This window comes from Narcine bancroftii, chromosome 3 (genome assembly GCF_036971445.1).
Source record: "Narcine bancroftii isolate sNarBan1 chromosome 3, sNarBan1.hap1, whole genome shotgun sequence".
Classification (NCBI taxonomy): Eukaryota; Metazoa; Chordata; class Chondrichthyes; order Torpediniformes; family Narcinidae; genus Narcine; species Narcine bancroftii.
Window position 1 is genome coordinate 85,829,192 of NC_091471.1, and position 20,550 is coordinate 85,849,741.

The following is a 20,550-nucleotide window of genomic DNA, read 5'->3' on the forward strand; positions in this document are numbered from 1 at the left end:
CCTGATCAATCCTTACCTTTTCTTTTGCGAGTTGATCTGTGCTCCTCTTCCCTCAGCCTTTATATTAAAAAACCTGCCAGTTTTTGTTCATACCTTGACAAAGGGCTCAGGCCTGAAACACTGGTTAGAAATCTTTACCTCCTATAGACTCTGCAATACCTGCGGAGTTCCTCCAGCATTTTTGTGTTCTTACACCATTGTTTCTGCTGCTCCTGTCCCATTTAACTGGTTTCCTCACATCTTGAGATCATCTTGGTATCCTCCCCCTACCCTTGCCCTTCCCATTATGACAGAGTGTATAGATATGTTTTTGGGAGATAAATTAAGAAAGGTTTATTTAGAGTAGGTCACATACAAACACTTTAAAACAGTTTTTATTTAAAATACTAGAGCTCTGCCCCATGCTAGACATGTCAGGGCCAACAATCTTTGCAAGAGCTTTGGAGAGTGCCCAAGAGACTTCACTAATGGATTGTTGTTTACAAAAAGGCAACAGATGAAAGATCTTGTCAGAACTGCCTTCTGTTTGGAAGAGAACAAAAAGCATCATGTGGTTTTGCAAGCAGAGGGTCAAACAGGCTATCTGTGTGAGAGAGAGAGAGAGAGAGAGAGAGAGAGAGAGAGAGAGAGAGAGAGATCACTTCTATAGTGTTACAGCTAGCAACAGCAACTGGGACTAGAACAGGACAAGCTGGCAAGCTTGTGGAAAATCCCATTTGAAAGACAGCCTGGTCAAACCCCTTGTAGTTCATGCAAGAGGAGAGGACTGGCTGTCTAATGTTTCACTTGGAATAAGTGAAACAAAAAGGAACTCTGTGGTGACCTGAAAGAACCCCGAGAGGGAAAGTTTCTTTGGCAAGACACTAAAGTGGCTGATTAAAAAAAGGAATCAGTTGTGTATGTCCATCGTACAACAAATCACTCTCTGAAAACCAACAAGAACCTTCCTGAGCAGTAACCAATTACCTTTCAAACATCAAAACCTGGTGAACTTTATAAATGTTAAATTCTGTGCACAGTATAAGAATTGCCTGCAACCAGTGAACTTGGAGAAATGAGAAGTGAGATTGGACTGTGAATCAAAGAACATTTCTGAACTGATACAGCCATTACATACACGTGTGCTTAGAATTAGAAAGGGGTTAAGTTAATAGTAATAAGTTAAAGTTTGATCCAGTTTTCATGTTTAAAGATAATTAAAAGCAAGTTTTGTTGAAGTAATCATATGTCTTGGTGAATATTGCTGCTGGGTTTATGGGTCACCTGGGCTCGTAACACCATCTACATCCTGGACTGGGTCATGTTCCCCTAACTTCGTCCTGAAGTCCACAATCATTTCCTTGGTTTTGTTGATGTTGAGCGCAAGATTATTTCATTACACCATTCAACAAACTGATCTCCCTCCTGTACGTGATGCAACCGGTCAGCACACTTCCCACCACACACCTGCAGGGATTTGCCAGGGTTTCACAAACTCCTGAGGAAGTGGAGGTGCTGGCATGCTTTCTTCACAATGTCATTAGTGTTTTGGGTCCAGGAAAGATCCTCCTGGAGACCATTCCTGAAATACTTTCATAACCTCCAAGCTTATTATTTTTGAATTTTAATATTTGCCATTTTATTTCATGAATGAGGTTTTTTTTTCATTTAGCCATACACCTTGGGTTAGTTGCCAGCCTTTTCACATTTGCCCTTCCTCATCATCCCTCTAGTCTAGACTATCAGTAATTAGTTCTCTTGTTTTATCAATCCAACACTTTTGCTTCTCATCCAAACAATCCCGATTCGACTAATTCCTCCTTCAGATACCTTTGATCCAAAACACCACGTGTTCAAATTTCCCAAATTGCAAAGAGAAAAAAATCACAAGATCCTTGTAAACTTCTCCTTCACCCGTGGCTCGAACTTTCGCTGAAGATTCTTCAAACTGATCAAAAAGAGCTCATCATTTAGTCTTGTAACAGTTCACAGCCACTTCAAATGCAAGTGTGCATGAAACTCTGAAATGCAGTTTATTTCATTTCCTCGTCTTGACCCCTTTCCGGTACATAGACTTCATTCAATGCAAAGATTTGTTTTGCCTTCCAGTTCTCCTAAAATGAATTTGTTACTCAAATATCACAAGACAGTAGAAATCAACTCAAACTGATGAAAAACTCAATTGCTGTGACTAGATAGGAAAAAGTGGGATTGCTGTCTTTGCAAATATAACCTTGCACCTTGCCTGCAATATTCCAACTCCACCTTTCCACAGACATCAAGGCTTTTAGAGGAACTCACCAACTTGGTCGCCCGATAGGGACCCGGCGTTATCCTACTCTCCATGATCCTCACGTCCGCAGTGCCCCAACTTCCAACGGAGGGAGTGACCTCGGTGACGGGAGGCTCACCGTCCCCGCTCCAGCGGTCCCCGAACCCCCGGGCGGTGGGGCTCACCGACCCCCCCGGTCCCCCGAACCCCCGGGCGGTGGGGCTCACCGTCCCCCCGGTCCCCGAACCCCCGGGCGGTGGGGCTCACCGTCCCCCCGGTCCCCGAACCCCCGGGCGGTGGGGCTCACTGTCCCCGATCCCGCGCGCCTCGCTCTCCTTTGACGTTGTCCTCCATGCCGTTTCGACACCTCGCGCACTGAGCTCGAATCAGTTTAAATCAAGAGGAACAAAGGGAAGCCGCGCTCCGATTGGGTGAGGACAGCAGTCCCGTGACACGCCCTTCTAGGGAAGTGGTAACCGGGGCAACCGGTTGGTGCGGGGACTCGTGCTCAGGGTTCGTCCATTTGGAGAACAGGTGAAGTGATTGGCGGGCGGGCGGAGACCTGCCTGTGCACCCAAAGGCTCTCGGGAGGATTAAGTGCAAACGGACAGCTTTGCCACTTCCTTGCAAGACCAAAAAGAAATTATTGGCGATTTTTAAGCCTACTTTCTTGAAGTATCAGGGAATTCAGCCACACTTCAGCGTAAGTTCGATACCCGTTTGATTCGGAAGTTGAGGGAGAGGGAAACAAGAAAGGCTGGCAATTGGTGCGCAAAAGTGCTGGAGACCCTGTTCTCTTGGCCTCCTTCGTACGTTGGGGGACCGGCTGAGTTTCTCCAGCACTTTTGTGCATTAAATTAATTGCTTGTGCATTTCAAGTTGAGATTTCCAGCGTGAAATTCTGTCAAAAATAAAGTACCGTGGTGTAACCTTGTGCACATTTCCGGGTGCGTTGGTATCGGAGAATTTGCCCAAATCATACCAAAATAAACAGAACGCCCACGACAAGATTTTCAACATGTTCTTCAGCCGGACATAATGTCTTCAGTAAACTTTTAGATGGCATTGGAATTGTGCCTGGCCACAGTCGTGAGTAGAGCAGTGGGTTAAGCATGCATCCTTGGGATGCACTTGTGTTGATAATCAGTGAGGAGGAGACGATGTTCCCAATTTGCACCAACTATGGTCTTCCAATAATAAAGTCAAGGATCCAATTGCAATGTGGGGTATAGAGGCATCAGACAATCAAACAACATGAAACAGGAATCAGAATTTATTGCGTTTAACAAGTCATGAAATTCGGTATTTTGCAAACATTCATATTATAACCATCTTACACGATAAGGCGTTGTCTGGTTCATTGATTACTCGGGAATCTGATGGCAGCAGGGCAGAAGCTGTCCTTGTGCCGTTGAGTGCTTGGCTTTAGGCTCCTGTACCCTTTTCCCTATGGTAGCAGAGTGAAGAGGGCATGGCCTGGGTTGGGGGGGGGGGGTGCCTTTGAGGATCGAGGATGCTTTTTAAGACATCGCCTCATGTAGATGTCCTCGATGGAGTGAAGTCTGGTGCCCGTGATATCACAGGCCAAGTTAACAACCTTCTGCAGTTTATTCTTGTCCTGCAATTTGGCGTCAACGTACCAGGCAGTGATGCAACCAGCCACAATACTCTCCACAGTATACCCATAGAAGTTTATGAGTCTTCAGTGATATACCAAACCACCTCAAAGTATAGCTGCTGGCGAGCCTTCTTTGTAATTGCATCAACATGGCAGATCCAGGACAGATTCTCAGAGATGTGGTCACCCAGGAATGTGAACTTCTTGATCCTCTCCACGACTGAGCCTCAATAAGGAATGGGTCATGTTCCCCTGACTTCCTCCTGAAGTCTACAATCATCTCCTTAGTTTGCTGACATCAAACACAAGTTTGTCATTACACCATTCAATGAGCTGATCTATCTCCCTCCTGTACACTTCCTCATTGCTGTTTGTGATTCTGTGGGCAGCTATAATGTCTTCAGTAAACTTGTAGATGGCATTGGAATTGTGCCTGGCCACAGTCGTGAGTAGAGCAGTGGGTTAAGCATGCATCCTTGGGATGCACTTGTGTTGATAATCAGTGAGGAGGAGACGATGTTCCCAATTTGCACCAACTATGGTCTTCCAATGATAAAGTCAAGGATCCAATTGCAGTGTGGGGTATAGAGGCTTTGAGCACTGAGGGCATAATGATATTGAAGGCCGAGCTGTAGTCAAGAGCAGCCGTATGTATGAATTGCTGTTTTCTAGATGATCTAGAGCTGCTGACCCACTACGTGGTCACAAATTACTTTATTCAAACAGTCCCCTGCACCAAGCTCCCAAGGGAACTATGCAGCAGTTACATAGGAGAGCTCATAACCAAAAACCATCCAGCCAGGAATTTCTGGGAATTGCATTCTTTACAATGATTCTCAAGAGATTAATGCCTACATAAACAACCACCTTACAAAGTGAGGGGATAGTGAAAGTATCAAGATGAGCAGGTGAATCAGCAAGGCATCATTACTCATGGAGCTAGTGACAGAAAAGGGGGCAAGTCTAGATGGGCAACCGCTGCAACCGTGCCTGCCTGTCCCACATCCAACTTGTCAGTCACCAACGAGCCTGCAGCAGACGTGGACATACCCCTCCATAAATCTTCGTCCGCGAAGCCAAGCCAAAGAAAGAAAAGAATGTTAACTTTCTATCATGCTCAACTCTTAAAAGATTATTCCAGCCTGCAACTGCTGATATAAGCCATGTTTGATCTCTAAAGATTCTCAAACTCTCGTTAACGTCCACTCCTTTCTTCAAGTCAAGTTTATTGTCATCTGATTGCACAAGGCCAACCCCTTGGTGCAAAACAGTTTATTCCCCTCTGCCATCAAATTTCTGAATGGACAATGAAAACTACGTCACTTTCTCCTATTTTATTGCACTATTTATTTTAAATGTAATTGCAATATTTTCACTGTAATTCTGTCACAACAATAAATTCCGATTCTGCTTGACCACGTTTGGTTGCAATCATAAATACGATGAAGTTGGAAAGCTAAAGGAATGATGACTTCCTCTTCCATAAGCAGCAGGCTGATGCTTCAGATTCAATTCCCACTCTCAAAAGGATATTATAAATTGGACTTGCTGAGAGCAAAAGAAACTGATCAATATTGGTATGTGGAAATTTAAGCAGCAATCATCCACACCGAGCCTTCACTTTTCATGTCTGTTGCATTAAGAATTAAAAGTAGAAAACTATAATCAAATGCATTTATAGATATTTAGGTCAGGTCACAGCAACAGTGCTATTCAGAGTTCAAAACTACACTGAATATTTTCCTTTCCATTCAATGGATTACTTGGGCAACAGTTGCAAATGATTAATTATATTCTACATTACATCTGGGATGCACATAAGCAAGGGTTCAATGCCTGCATCAAATAGCACATTTTTTTACTAAGATATGTACATATACTGTTACGGAGTCCAGAGGACCCCCAAAACCACCAGCAATAGATATGCACCACAACACAGGGTTACTTAAACAAAAGTAGTTTTTAGTGATAATTGAACAAGAAAACAGAATTAAACTTTAATTATTACTTAACCTACTTAATCCCCCCCCCCCCTCTATTACTAAGCGCAAGTGTGTGTAATGTATATTTAAGATTAGAAAAGTTCTTTGGATCACAGTCACTGGTTGCAGGCAATTCTTGTACTGTGCACACAAGTTAGCATTAACAAAGTTCACCAGTCTTTGGTGCTTAAAAAGCAAATGGTTACCACTCAGGAGGGTTCTTGCTGGTTTTCAGAAAGAGATTCCTTCTCAATCAGTCTTGCTGACAAAACTTTCCCCCCCACCCCAGGGTTCTCCAGTTGATCCTCATTCTTCCAGGTCATCTTTCAGGCTGCCAGTCTTCTCCTTTGACCAGGCAGCCTTCCAAAGTTTGTCTCTCTGGAATTGATTTCTATGACTCCTTCTTTATCACTCTTTTCACACCCTCCCTCTCTCTGAGAGCAAAACTGTTCTCCTTCTGCCTCAAAAAGCACATTCTCTCCCAGGCAAGCTATATTCTGCAACTTTGTTGCTTTCTGCAAAAGTTGTGCAAAATTCTGTGTTTTGAAATGTGTGTGTGCAAGCTGCTCCAGCAATTCCTCCCAAACCACCTCCAAATACTCGGTCACACTTCCATCTTAAAACATTCATGGGACTTTTAGGAGAGACCATCATCAGGAATGGATAAGTTTTTTTAAAGTCTTTCTCTCTTGCCCATATGACTAATTCTTGCACTGAAAACTTGAGATTATAATTCACCAAGGATGGAGAAGGGTCAACATTTGTATTTGTCAAGGTGATTTCCATTTTATTCCAAGAATTTAAATCTTTATTGAAGATCTTGTACATTTGAATTGAACTCAAGCAAAACTTCTTCAGGTTTCTCACCTGAGACATCAACTGTCTATTGCTCGCCATGGATGCTGCTTGACCTGCTGAGCTCCTCAAGCACTGTGTTGCTCCAGTTTTCCAACATTTGTAGACTGTATTTACCACTTGATACACTGTGCCTGGAGGAAAACTTTGATCTAGACACAATTACTAAGGACCTAGAATGCATAGATATTGGAAAACAACTTAACAGAAAAGATATCTGCAACCCAAGGACATTCAAGGGGTAGGAGATTCAGAGGGGATTTGTAGAACATCCCAACAAGACAGTGGCTGTATTTAGGATTTCAAATCCTGAGGGAGTGTAAAGGCAGCTACTCAAATACTGTATTCAGATAAGTATTTGAAAACAGCATAGAAAGCTGCAGGTTGAGTGCAAGAAGAAAGAACTAGTGGAGATAAATCTGCATATGATGCCCACAGAAACTGTAACTGAAGGGTTCATTAACAGGATCAGTTAAACCTTTACATAAAAAAAGATCAAATCCAGCATATATCAATGAAATTATTTGATTAATCACTTTTCCCAAAAGAATCAGAAATGTAAAGATTGGAAATATTATGAATTGCTAGTTTTGTTACCAAATGTTCAAGGAACCAATTTTTCTATTGACTGTTAATAACAAATGAAAACCAAGTGCAATTAAATTCATGAGACAATAAAGATCTTTGCAGCAACACAAACCTTTTAAAAAAAAATCAGAAATATCCACATTTTAAAATCTAATTTTCTTCATATGTGCCATTATTTTTATTCAAGAAAATTCTATTGGAAGCAATCGCATGAACCTTAGGAATTTCTATCACAAGTAGAATTATTCAAACACCAATTATTGCAGGGAGACAAATTATAGCAGAAGTTATTTCCATGATCGCAGGAAGTGTTGACAGGATATGCATCATAATGGAAAGAAAGACTTCCAAATTGAATGCAGGCAGGGAGAGGCACCTTATGGTTTTCTGTCTATTCCCACCCTTCCTTGACTTCCTCTCTCCCAAAGCCACTTCAAAGACTGAACATCCATTTTCCATGTTCTTTGGGAGTAAAATTGTTCAAATTGTACATTTCAGATGAACACGAGCATCAGATGTCATTATTATCACATTTTTAATAGCAAATATTTTATGTACACAAGGGGAAGACATTGCAAGGATTGCCATTCATAAAATTACAATTTAGAAACATACCAAAATTGGAAAACATGGTTCTTGTGCAAAAATTCTAAGAAACTTCAAGGTTCAACTTAATGAACCTGTCATTTTTTCTCTTCACAATATTTGCACATGCATCAGTCCTTCCACCAATTATGGTTTCATATTCAAAAACTTCAATTTTCCAAGTTTTAACTGTAGATAACAGTACATTTGAAATAAATCGGGCAAAATTCAACCCTCTTTGGAATGTTAATGATTTCCTGTTTACTGTTTCACTTTTTAATGAACCATTTCAGTCCTTGCATTATGAATATCCAGCTTGTGATACCATAGCTCCCCTTAAATGAAACTGTTCAGTTCTTTAGTGATTAGATCAGAGATGGATCATTTTACATTTAAGTACTCTGAAATCCAAAAAACTACATTCATCATTATACTTTGAAATTAGTTACATTCACTCCAGTGGTATTTATAAATAAAAATTTTGACAATTTATTAAACTTTTAAAAAAATATTAGGCAAACAAAGTGCTGAGGAATATCCACTTTCTCATGTAGAATGTTTTGATTGCCTATCTCGTTTTTATGCACATGATTAAAAAAAGCAGAGATGATGTTATTTGACTTAGTATAGAAATACCATATTAGAGAATTTCACCAGGATCCAAATCTGAACCAGAAGTTGAAACAGAAACATTCATTCTGTGACCCAATATACATTATTTTTAAAAAGTATCCTATTGACGAGATGAGTCCTGAAGTAGGCTTAATCCTCTCCTTAATATTCCCAAAGACCACCTCTTGCCCTTTATAAAAAGAGTAGCCAAGCAAAAATGTTTATCCCTGAGGGAGGTGCGAGGTAGGAGGGAAAGATATTAAAATTGTTTAAAAGCAAAGCATGCCTATGTGCTCCTTGAAGGCATAGAGTTGCAATCAACTAAGACAGTTGTGTAAAGATGGACAGCAAGTTGAATACTGTGTTCCCAGAAAGTACTCCCAAAAAAAGTCTAAAGGTGTCTCTGCTTCGTGTTATTTTCAAAGGACACAAGAACAATACAGTATTAATTTTCAACCCATTTAAAACTATGAAGTGTGAGGGACTGAAAGTCACAGCTTCTGAGGATCTTGCTCTATTTAGACCAAAAGTGGATAATTGTAGAAAGTTGGTCTGCTAATTCCATCCAATGTTAGTAAAGAGAATATTGTAGTAAAATCAGTTATATTGTGATTATACAAAAGAAATAAATACAAAAATCAGAGTTGTGTAACTGCACCAGTGTTGCCAAAATGAGACAACCTGGACTAAATGGTTTTGTTACCACTGGTTTAGCTTCAAGGTCAAAAGTGCAGTTCAACATCCTACAAGATTTATTTGCATAATTTTACTGAAACATAATCAGGTAAAATGAGGAAAGGATATAACAAGCTGGACATCCACACTACAAATAAATGTTTAACATACAAAGGAGCCTGTTAATTGGAGGCTTGATTTATTACAAATTTGCAGCTACATGGTAGCATGCATTGAGACAAATCAATTTCATGGACATAAATCACAACAAAAATGCATATTATCCAATTCTTCTTTTTAAAAAAAAGTATGCCTTGTAATACATTTTCATTTAAACCAAATACAGTACATGACAATTTTATTCCAGATGATTTTACTCCTCCTTCGATTTATTTATTGTGTTCTTTGGCAATCTTTGACCCCGTGTGTATGCATAGTACCAAAAGTTCAGAAATAATATCATGAAACTAACTCCATATGACCATATTACATAGAGGAAGATTGGATACTGGTACTGGCAGTTTTTCATTAAGAAGAACTGCCCAATGTGAACTGTAATGACCACAAACTGGATCTGAAAGAGGAATTAAAAAATAGTCAGTTTCATTTTTGGTTGTTGTTTTAAAAGTTGATGCTATTTTTAAAATCAAGTAAAATTACAGAATTTAAAATGTGGTCATAAATTGCCACCTTTTGGGGGGGTGGGGGGTTGCGGGGAGGGAAGCAAGCAGAAAGGGAGAGGTCTGGTTGGAAAAGAAGAAAGACAAAAGGGAATTTTCCTTAAATTAAGCAACCTTGCTATAGATTTAAAAGCAAAGAATTGAGCCATTTTGGGATCATAATCCAACAACTAGTAATCATTTATGCTCCTTCAAAATAAAACTTCCCTGGTTTTAAAATGATCCAATATGATTTTTCAATTTAACGATTAGATTAAATAACTGCACTGACAAATTAATTAATAATATGGTCTTTTTAAAAAAGTTTACTGCACATTACATTGACCACTGTGTACACAATATTTTATTCCATTTGATACAAAGTATTTTTAGTTCAAAACTTAGTAAAAATAAATCCAATTTTCTACACAGCTTGGAGCATTTCAAATTAAGCCGCTTCATTTTAAATTCTGTGCCTCCAGTTGTTATTCTCAACTCGCTATTTCCATAATTAACAAAAAGTACTAAATATTGTTTATTAAGGAATTAAAACCAGATGAAAATGCTGCACTTCATTTTGCCAAAGGAAAACAAGATCCATGCAAGTTCAGTACTACATCCTGGCAGTTACAAGTAGAGATTCCTCATAATTAATGATACAAGTTAATTTTCAAAAATCTATCATCTTTTAGAAACATTCTAAACCACTAATCCCTGAAAACACAGTTCTCAGGGAAGATTAGGTTGGCCAATAAAAATCAACCTTTCCAATATCGTTCACAAATTAAAAAAATTTTTAAAAAACTTACCAACTGTATTGCAGTCATGTACTTTTTCCACCATAAATACTTCTGGTAATTTGGTCCCAATGCACATAAACCATAATATGAATACATGAAAATGTGCACAATGCAGTTTACAAGAGCGTGAAATGTTCCCAGACCACCTGCATAGGGATGGAGTTGGGCAAAGAGAAAAATTCATAGAATTAGAAATAAACTGGACTGGGATTATATTATTACACAAATCTCATGAAAGGTAACAAAAAAAACCCTCCAGTTTCTTAAAAGAAATATCTATTTTACAGCAAGACAAGCAGAAAGACATTTTTCATACACAGTAAAACAATACATCTTTGCTTTAAAAACTGCAAATCAGCATGTGCAACTTGATCAAAAAATGGACAACAGAAATAGTTTTGTTGTTTCCTCTTCATTTACCTATTGAATTTACCTTCAATGACTAAAGGCAATGTTATCTAATAAAATTAGACTTTTCTCAAGGATTTGTTTGTCACTAAAGATAACAAATCTTGCCATTAACTGCAATAGCTTGATTGTTTCCAAAACAAGTTCTTGAAAGATCATTTAAAATCCAAAAGGAGTTAAAAAGCCATTTGTGGCAATTTGTGTTCTGAGGTTGTTTAGCAGTAATCAAGCCTCGTATTCAAAAGTTTATCTGTAATAGAGTTTACTGGCTTATGTAACGGGTATTCAACTAGAAATCTTCAAGGATTTGCTACAGGCAGCTTATGACAAGTATAAATTTCATTTATGTATGGAGTTATTGGACCTTTGATTCAGGGTGACGATATAGTCAACACCACCTTAAAATTTGCTGCAAAACCCAACCATGACTTTACATACCGTTATCAATTCATGTACCCCATTCAAGGGCAAATAGTTGAAAATGTAGCAGGATGGGAAAAGTAGCATTTTGGATTTAGCAGTAGTTTTTTCAGGTTTGGGATAAATAACAGTGGATAGGGTTAATACAGCAAATAATGCAAGGAACTGTTAAAAGGATCTTACTACTCAGAAGAATGTGCTCAATAGTTTCAGCACTACAGAGTGTGAAGCAGTGTCAGGTATTGAGTTAGTGGGGCACAGCACATTGAAATGGGGCCATGTAGTGAAATGCTTTCACTTTCAATTATCATAAATACTGTAAACTTTATAAAATCACATCCCCTTCAAGACCATCTATTCCAGTAGCCATGAGAAATTATGAACACTTCCAGATGCTGCTGCTTACCAAGGTAAGGCACCTGTTCAAAGGAAGTTGTCTTCATTGTTTTGATGCACTCTGAGACACTATTGTTTCCTTTCTCATAACAAGCATGGAGAAAAACTCTATGCAAAGACAGACCTGTATTATCTGGCAGATATCTATGAACAAGGCCATACAGGTTAAATACAATAACCTCATTAATAGTAACAAAGCCATAATTTTTTTCCCTTAAAAAGCTTGAAGTCCATTGGAACAATATCAAATGCCTGGAATATTAAAATTTCCAAATCTGAACACAAACACACTGAAGGACGATGGCATTATTGTTTATGTTAACCACCAAAAGCAAATACACATATATCTGAAGGAAAGATTTAATGACCTGTTAAACCTCAATCAATATCACGTATTGGATATTAGATCCATTTGAGGAACAACGCACCAAAGTTGATGCAGAAATTCAAGTTTGATTGATCCTCAGAGTGATATAATTGCACGTTGCAAGTTCAAACAATTTTTGGGTTGAGTGATCTGCTGAATTTCCAAAACTATGGAAAAAGGCTGAAATATTTTTCATTGCCTATCCCTCAACATTATGCATTGGATGTGGATTCAGCAAGGTAGTTTTCTTGACAAACAAGAGATGATCATTGACTATTATTATCTAATTTGGAGCCTGACATCAAAAAACTTGAACAGGAACATCAAGTTTGAGGATCTCTTCATTTTATAGGAATTTTTAAAAAAGTTCTTTTTATTGTTTTCACATCCGTTTATGCTCAAAGTTCCCTTATTGAGTACAAACCATTGCACTCGAAGAATTTTCTTTTAATTTGTGTTTTCTTCTTTCCTAAATGTTCACTGAGAACGATTTCCCATTTGTCAGTTTGTTCTGGAATCACAAGCCACAGTTGTTATACTAATAGTAAAAGCCTTGTTTTCTTTTCTCCTTATGAAACAAGTTTGATACAAATAGTGGAATCTCATTATATAAATTCAATCAACTGGAAACCCAAACCACCCGCAAAAAAAAGTGAGCAAGTAAATAAATAACATTTTGAATAAAAGTTTAAAATTGTAAAAGTAAATATTCTCCAAAGCAACACAACCCCTTGATGAAAATGGGAGCAAGCATTCAGCCAGTGGACCACCCCAGTAGTGTCTCGAACTGTTTGAATAAAATGGTGGCATCCAGGCTGAAGAGTCATCTGATGGTGCTTGCTGCTGGGGCGACTCTCCCAAAATGTCTCCCCACCCCTGCCTAGTAAGAATCTATCTTTATTCATATTAGGTGTATTAGTAAGGCTTGATCTATAAACTTGGAGAGGATGGGTTAAGGATGACGGCGGCAAGGTTGGTGTAGTGCTGTTACAGTGCAAGCAACCAGGGTTTGAACTTAAATTTTGTAAATTACAGGAAGTACCCAATTAAAGCAAACTTTACATAATTAAATACTAGAAAATTCAGGGTTTTTAAAATTATTTTACATTTTGCACTGTCTTTTGTCTTTTAAAAAGTGTATTTTTAGTGCAGGTTTTAGTTAGGCATTGTAGCAGGATGTCTTGATGTCTCAGTGAACTACAAAATTCATCTATGCGGCATTCACAATTCGTCAGTGCTGGATAATAGGGATTCTACTGTAGTCAGTAGGAGAGAAGTATGGAAGAAATCAACTAAACTTGACTGATTCACAGGGAAAGGGGCCCATTAACTGAGCTGAGTCCTAAGGGGGCCTACCAAAAAAAAAGGTTGAGAATGGGTTATCTAAATGTTGGATTATAAATGCATCAGATGTCATTGTATCATTAAAGCCAGGTCAGGTCAGAAGTACACGGGCATCAGCATCTGAGGACCAACAAGTTTTGGAGAAGGCAGCCTGGTACTATTTGAATTTGAAAACAGTTAGATGTCTTGTAAAACATACAAATTTGAAAATTATCCAGCTCCTCGTACCTGCTTTGCCACAAAATGTAATCATGGTTGAATACCATGTCTCAACACCAAATTTCAGATCACAAATTCCCTCAAGACCCAAAAATCTATTAATAGTTGCAACCTGGAATTGAGTTTCAATATTGAATAATTGCTACAATTATTCATGTAAATCACAAAAATTTGCAGACACTATGGTTGAAGTAAAAACACAATGCTGGAGAAACTCAGCAGGACAGACAATATTGAGCAAAGATAAAAATACAATCCAAGACTACCTGGAAAGTGGAGGAGAAACAACTAATAATCCATAGGACACTCTCCAACTGGATGACGTTAACATTGATTTTTCCAGTTTCTGCTAGCCTACTTCACATTCTCTCTCTTCCCCATCCCTGTATCCTTTCTTCCAACTCTTCAACCCTTTCCCTCTTCATTCACAGAGCCATACCCCTCCTCCTATTTGCTAATGTGCCCTCTCTCACGTATCCACCTATTACCTCCTGCCTGTGGGACTTTGCTCCTCCTCCTGCCCCGCCCCCCCCCCCACCACCATTTTGCTCATACCTTGAAGGGTTCAAGCTTGAAACACTGATTATGTATCTTTGTCTTTGCTATGTTATGAACTAGCTCTAACCTAGGAACAGCAAAGGAAGAGTCACCTGACAATGATAAATTGGTATTTTAATTAAACTATTCCTCATGTCTCAATAACTCTAAAGTTAATGCTAGTGTGTGGGTGTGGGTGCACACACTTTCAGAGTCCACAACATTACAAGGGCTTGATTCTGGAAACATCAATTTTAAAGTCCCGTTTCATATCTCTTGTCTAACTCCAGGATCTTTTCTTTAAAAGATGTACCGCAAGTTTTTATAGAGCAGCTTTCTTACAAACTCACTCGTCTTTTGATGAGTCGGCTTTTAGAGAGAATCCTTCTCGCTGGTATATTCACGTTTTCCAGGGTTAAAGAACTGATTTTCTTCATGATAGAACAGCAGCCCTTCCTTCTCAGAGATTGCTGCTTCCACCCTGCTCTTTACAAAGGTCAGGTTTTATTCAGGTCGGTTCAAATATCACTGCTTTTTATCCTGCCATTTCACAAGGGACAGGTTTTATTCAGCTCTATGTGCTCAAAACAATGTCTCCCTTCTGATGTGATTGGACCTTACCAGCTTCAGTCTGTCTTGCAAAACCTCTTCTGTTCCAACATTTAATTTTGCAAAGTGTGGCACCTGTCACTCAAATGGATCTGCGGTTTGTAGCACTGCCAGTACAAGGCTGAATGTATCTAATACTGTTCCCTTTAAGCACACATTGTCCTGACATCCATTGTGATCTATTTTAATTCCATTATTGGCTTGTCTGCCATACTCAGCATTTCCAAACTAACATCTTCATAAGATAGAGGAACAGAAGAAGGTCATTCAGCCCATCAAATCTTCTATTGTTTTCTCTTAGTGTCAGTCAAATGTGCTGTGATATGTGTACCCCTGTAACCAAGCCCACTACATAAGCTAAAGATATATAATTCCATGTTAACTTCAAATATTATCAACACATCCATTGCGTAAGTAATGTACACTGTTTGGCCTGCTGAGTTTCTTCAGCATTGCAGTTGTACTTGCTACTATTATACAGTTGTAAGACATATTTTGTTTTTAGTACATGTAGGTGACTGAGTAGAACAATCAAGGCTCAAATTCCTTTCATGAAAATTGTAAGGCTTAAAATGTAGATTCTGCGAGACTGTGAAGACTTTGTTGACATTCTTTGACTGTCTCCGTAGAAATTTATTCTTAGCCAAGATCTCTCTCATTCTCTGTATGTTTAAGATAAAGCAGTTGAGTTTTAGTTTTTCCTTTGTTCTGCAAAGATGGAAAGACTTGAGATGGTCTGAAAACTTTTATTGACCATTTTAATCATCACATAAATCATCGTTTAATTGTTTTTTTTAAATCATAGTTTTAGAATGGTATAACAAAGTTGTAATAATGTAATAACGATATAAGGTTTAATAAACCATGAAAAACTCAACTTTAGTATGGACTATTGCTTGAACGATTCATAAACAATGACATTCAAGTCTCTCCAGACGATTATAAAAGGAAGATAGTTACAATATTTAAAAAGAGGAACGTCAATGAAAGGATGGATTTAAGTCAATAGAAAGTTGCTGGGTACACAGATCCCACAGATTTACTGCAAAAAAAAAAATAGAAACAAAGATCAGCCACAAGGAAATGGCTGAAGCTAAGTCATTGAGGTTGGTGAGGAGGATGGGCAATCCAAAACAGAGAGATATTAAGGCAACATCTGACATACAGGACCAAATTGGATCTAAAGATACTGCGTCAAATGCTGGAAGCAGAAGTAAGAGGAGTCATAGATCAGGCTCCAGTATTTCAAGTACTGGATCTACATGTGTAAAGATTCAGGCTGATAATGGCAGCTCTTGAAGCAAAAAAAAATCCCTCTAAATAAATTCAACTTTGAAGGGCAAATGAGGCAGTTAACGAGGCAACAGGAAGAACAACAGCTTCAAGAGAGATATGCCTTTGAAGAGCAGGTGGAGCAATTAAAGAGGCAGCAGGAATTGCTGTTAATTAGATCAGGTCGAAAACACTAGGAGGTTCAGTGGTATCTGGAGTTCAAAGTAAATTATCTAAAGCAGGGGTTCCCAACCTGGGGTACATGTACCCCCAGTGGTACATTTGCACTTTTCAGGGGGTACATTGGGTCTGAGAGAATAACCACTACTGTACAATACATGGTGTCGTAATCTGCAGTTAGATTGCACGATGTCATGTTGTGTTTTTTAAATCCTTAATTTTTAGGGGTATATGGGAACCTATAAAAATGCCCAAGGGGTATAGAGGAACAAAAAGGTGGGGAACCCCTGATCTAAAGCATCACGCTTTGAGGAAGGACAACAGAAAAAGAAAGTTTTGAATACCAAAGCTGAGCCAGTGCTACAACCACAATACATGCTTGGTCCTGACCTAACCAGGTTAGGGCACAGTGGCGCTAGACTTCAAACCCCAATAATGGCTGCATTGGACAGAGACGAGACCCTCATGCCATCACGTGAAACTGAATGCCACCTGCTCCCAGCAAATATTAGAAATCTTGGTGAATAAAGCAACTTTAGCTCAGACATGACATGATATAGCTGCAACAGTTACAGACCCTCTCTTCTGTGCCCAAGAGAAAGATTCCAGTTTTTGATGGTGATCCACTTGAATACCAAGCATTTATGAAAAGCTTTGAACATAGCATTGAAATTAAGTGTCAAAACTCAGGATTGTTTATATTAATTTGCAGCAGTTCACAAGTGGAACACCACAAGATCTTGTCAAGAGTTGCCAAAATATGGCTTCGAATGAAGGATTTAAACAGGCTACGTTGTGACTGAAGAAGCATTTGGCAACAAGTATAGCATTTCTACAGCTTATGTACAGAAAGCTCTTTCATGGTCATTAATAACACTGGATGACACAAGGGTTTACAAGCTCATGGCCTCTTTCTAAGAGGATGTTACAACATCATGACAGACATTGGACATCTTCAAGAGCTCATATGCTTATCGTAGTAAATAAATTACCCACCAGATGTAAGAATAATGGAGAAGTCAAGTTGCTGAAAACAACTTTAGTGGATTGACGGTGTGGTGATAAAACCACTACATTGGCCGCACTCCTGCAGGGGGAAATCACTGTACGTACCTGCAGGTAGGCAACCTGGGAGGCTGGCCCCACCTGCACTGTATATAGACTTCAGTCATCCCCTCCCAGAGTCAGTCGGACACATGGAACCAGCAAAAGACAGTCAGGCACATGTAGAGCTAGCAAAGATATTAAACTGGTGTGAACAGAGTTGGAGCTGATTAAAACCTGTAGAACAGGTACAGTCTTCTCGTGTTTGTGTTTGCTTGCTGCACCACAGCACATCACAGTATATGGAATTATCAAAGGTACTCAAACAGTAAATAAAGTTGAGAAGTTCAAGTCACAGCCTCAACTAAAGATAAAGGGAAATGCCTTTCCCACCAATGTCTTAAATGCAGGCAAGGAATATCTGCCTGGTGTGAAGAAATGTTTGTTCTGTAATAATAAACATTTAGAAAAGTGTGCACAGATAGAAGACACAGTGAGAAAAATCACTTTTTTAACAAAAAAAGGAAAGTGGAGTATGTTGGCTATCTGTGTAAAGGACACATCAGCAAAAAGCGACTCAGCTGCAACATATGTAATCAAAAACATCCCAAAATGCTACATATCTTCCAGAAAAAGAAACAAGCGACAAGAAAAGCAGATGAAAAGAGTACTGAAGTCTCAGTATTGACAAGTGAGCCAGTGCAGATAATTGCAAACTCTCAATAGTGCCTGTATGGGGACATCAAGTGAGGTGGTAGAGTCAGGACGTGGAAATCCGAGTCTCCTGGAAATTCGTTTTAAAAAGTGCTAAATAAATGAAGTACAGTTAACTAAATTTATTAAAAACTGCTTCAGAACCCTCTTTTGCTAATAAAATTGTAGAGTTCGTCGAAAGAACCAAAGACTTGTTGATCCAAACCAAGGCTTTTATTAGCAAAAGACCGGAGCTCTTCACAGGTGGCCGACCAGTCCGGAATGATCCGACCTGGCTAGGGACAAAACCCTTTAAGGCCCAGACAATAGGTGTGGCTTAGCTCTCAGCCAATCGCTGTAAGCACAGTCTAGATACAGTAACTATATACACTATGTACATTGGTGATAGATCTGTACTATCACAACCCAAAAGAGGGAAGACTGTCACTGGCCTGTTGTGAACACAGACAGTACAACGACAAGAAAAAAGGCCTACCATTTCCCTGGATCCGGGATGTGAGTTGAGAGCTCATCTCAAGGCGAGTTGTGCGCCTACAGCGATATCAAGATAGAGAGAAAATATTGCCTCTAGCAGCACAAGGTGCTAAAGAGAGACAAGGTCTGTTGGATTTCATGGAAGGAAGATATTTTTCTCCCCTGATACAAGTTTGGAGTTGCTGAATTGAAGAAAAGCATTTAACACAGTGAAACATGCCTTATGGCAAAAGGATTACTAGTTTATTCTGCGTCATCCTGCTACTTTAAAGATTTTCCTGCAAAAAGAACAGAACAAGTTCTTTACAGATCAGGTTCATGCAGAAGAATTTGTTGAAATGCTTCCAGCTCGGCAGCAAGAGCAAGTCTGAAAATGTTTTGATAAGTACAAAGCCTTTTTTTAAAACTTTTGCTTTCTGCATAGATGAGATTGATAATGGTAAACATCCCGAGGGGTGTTTGAAGGTTTTATGGACTGACTACTGTTGACTTATAAGCATATGTAGCAGAGACCGCAACCCGTAAAATGGAGGGCGGTAATGTTGTATATTATTTAAACAACATTAAATGGTTGGGGGGGGGGGTGGGGGGTGGGAAGAAGAGAGATTTTTGTTTTTACTTTTTAAAAAAAAAACTTTAAATATAAAGTTAAATTACTTATGTATAATTCTTTTTTTCTTTTTCCACATGGATTGTCGAGGAGGATGACCCTTAACACAGTATGCAATGAATACTCAGATGACTGAGGAGGTGCAGGGAGAGAGGTGAAGGGGCACGGTTACTGGATTTGGACTAAAGGGGGGGTTAACTAAATGTTATATATTGTTTTCTTAGTTTTAATGTTAATAGGCTGAATGGACATGTGAAGAGGAAGAAAATTTTGACACACATTAAAAAAAGCTCCATCTACCTTCAATTTTTTTTTTAATAGACTCATTTAACCAAAACAGAACATCAAAAATTAAAGAGACTGGGTGGTATATGTTACAGCCTCTTCATTTAATTCAAAGGGGAGTCAAAATTCTAATAAAGACTCTTCCAGTTATGATACAAAATGTAGTGATTGATCCTGTAGGAAGATGTATTATTGTACATTGTCATGTATAAGTGCCAACTGTGGACAACAAAAAAATTATACATTTCTTAATTTGGCAATTGCCAAATAGCTGGGGATTTTAATTTGTCTAGATCTAGTTTTAGATAGATCATCTAGAACAGTAACAAGAGAAAAGGCAGCAAAAGCCACCTTAACAGGAATGAAAAATTTGAATTTAATAGATGTATGGAGAAGAATTCACCCAAGAGAGACATTACTTTTTCTATTCAAATAGACATGATTCTTATTCAAGGATAGATCTATTTTTAATATCAGCACATCTTCAAACTGAATTGGATCAATTGGAAAGACAAGCCTCTGAGGAAAAATGTAGAAGGCTTATAAATAAGAAACTTCAGTAGAATACATTGCAAACACAGAATAGAAAGCAATAATGAGAACTAAGCAGAGGTAGTACGGGTTACGTGAAAGGGCTCATAAGGTTCTTGCATAACAACTGAAAACAGAACAATGCAATTAAAACAAAGTCAAATGCAATTACTTATAAACCTCATGAAATTAATGAAGCTTTTAAACAATTTTACTCTCAGTTATATAAATCCAAGTTGCAGAGAGTTGATAATAAAATATATATTTTTTTAAATCACAAATAAGGTTACTGATTTTAACTTTACAAGAGGAAATGGAGTTGGATGCCCTTTTCACATCAATAGAGGTGGGGAAAGCAATGAGCTCATTTCAATGTAATAAATCTCTGGGAGAGGATGGCTTCCCATCTAAATTTTATAAATAATTTAAAGACTTATTGATTCCTCCTTTTATGGATCTATTAAGACATGCGATGGTTACACATACACTCCTGGAAACTTTCTATACTGCGATAA

At 38.6% G+C, this 20,550-nt stretch overlaps 2 protein-coding genes across 4 annotated transcripts in view; both read right to left on the bottom strand.

The window, feature by feature from the left end:
* LOC138757323 (DEP domain-containing protein 1B-like) overlaps window positions 1-2,616 on the bottom strand; it is a 32,209-nt gene extending 29,593 nt beyond the window's left edge. The window contains exon 1 of one of the 2 annotated variants that reach the window (XM_069924462.1): window positions 2,519-2,616. Coding sequence is in view for 1 of the 2 variants with exons in the window: in XM_069924460.1 (XP_069780561.1) it covers window positions 2,281-2,325 (45 nt within the window). In the remaining variant the exon portion in view is untranslated. Of the gene's footprint in view, window positions 1-2,280; window positions 2,455-2,518 lie in introns of those variants that run through there. The other variant, XM_069924460.1, reaches the window with a different exon arrangement.
* Window positions 2,617-7,412: 4,796 nt separating this feature from the next.
* elovl7a (ELOVL fatty acid elongase 7a) overlaps window positions 7,413-20,550 on the bottom strand; it is a 53,953-nt gene continuing 40,815 nt past the window's right edge. For both annotated transcript variants that reach the window (XM_069924463.1, XM_069924464.1), the window contains exons 6-7: window positions 10,635-10,771; window positions 7,413-9,740 (exon numbers count right to left, since the gene is read on the bottom strand). In XM_069924463.1, the coding sequence (XP_069780564.1) occupies window positions 9,540-9,740; window positions 10,635-10,771 (338 nt within the window). In that variant the 3' untranslated portion in view covers window positions 7,413-9,539. The remainder of the gene's footprint in view (window positions 9,741-10,634; window positions 10,772-20,550) is intronic.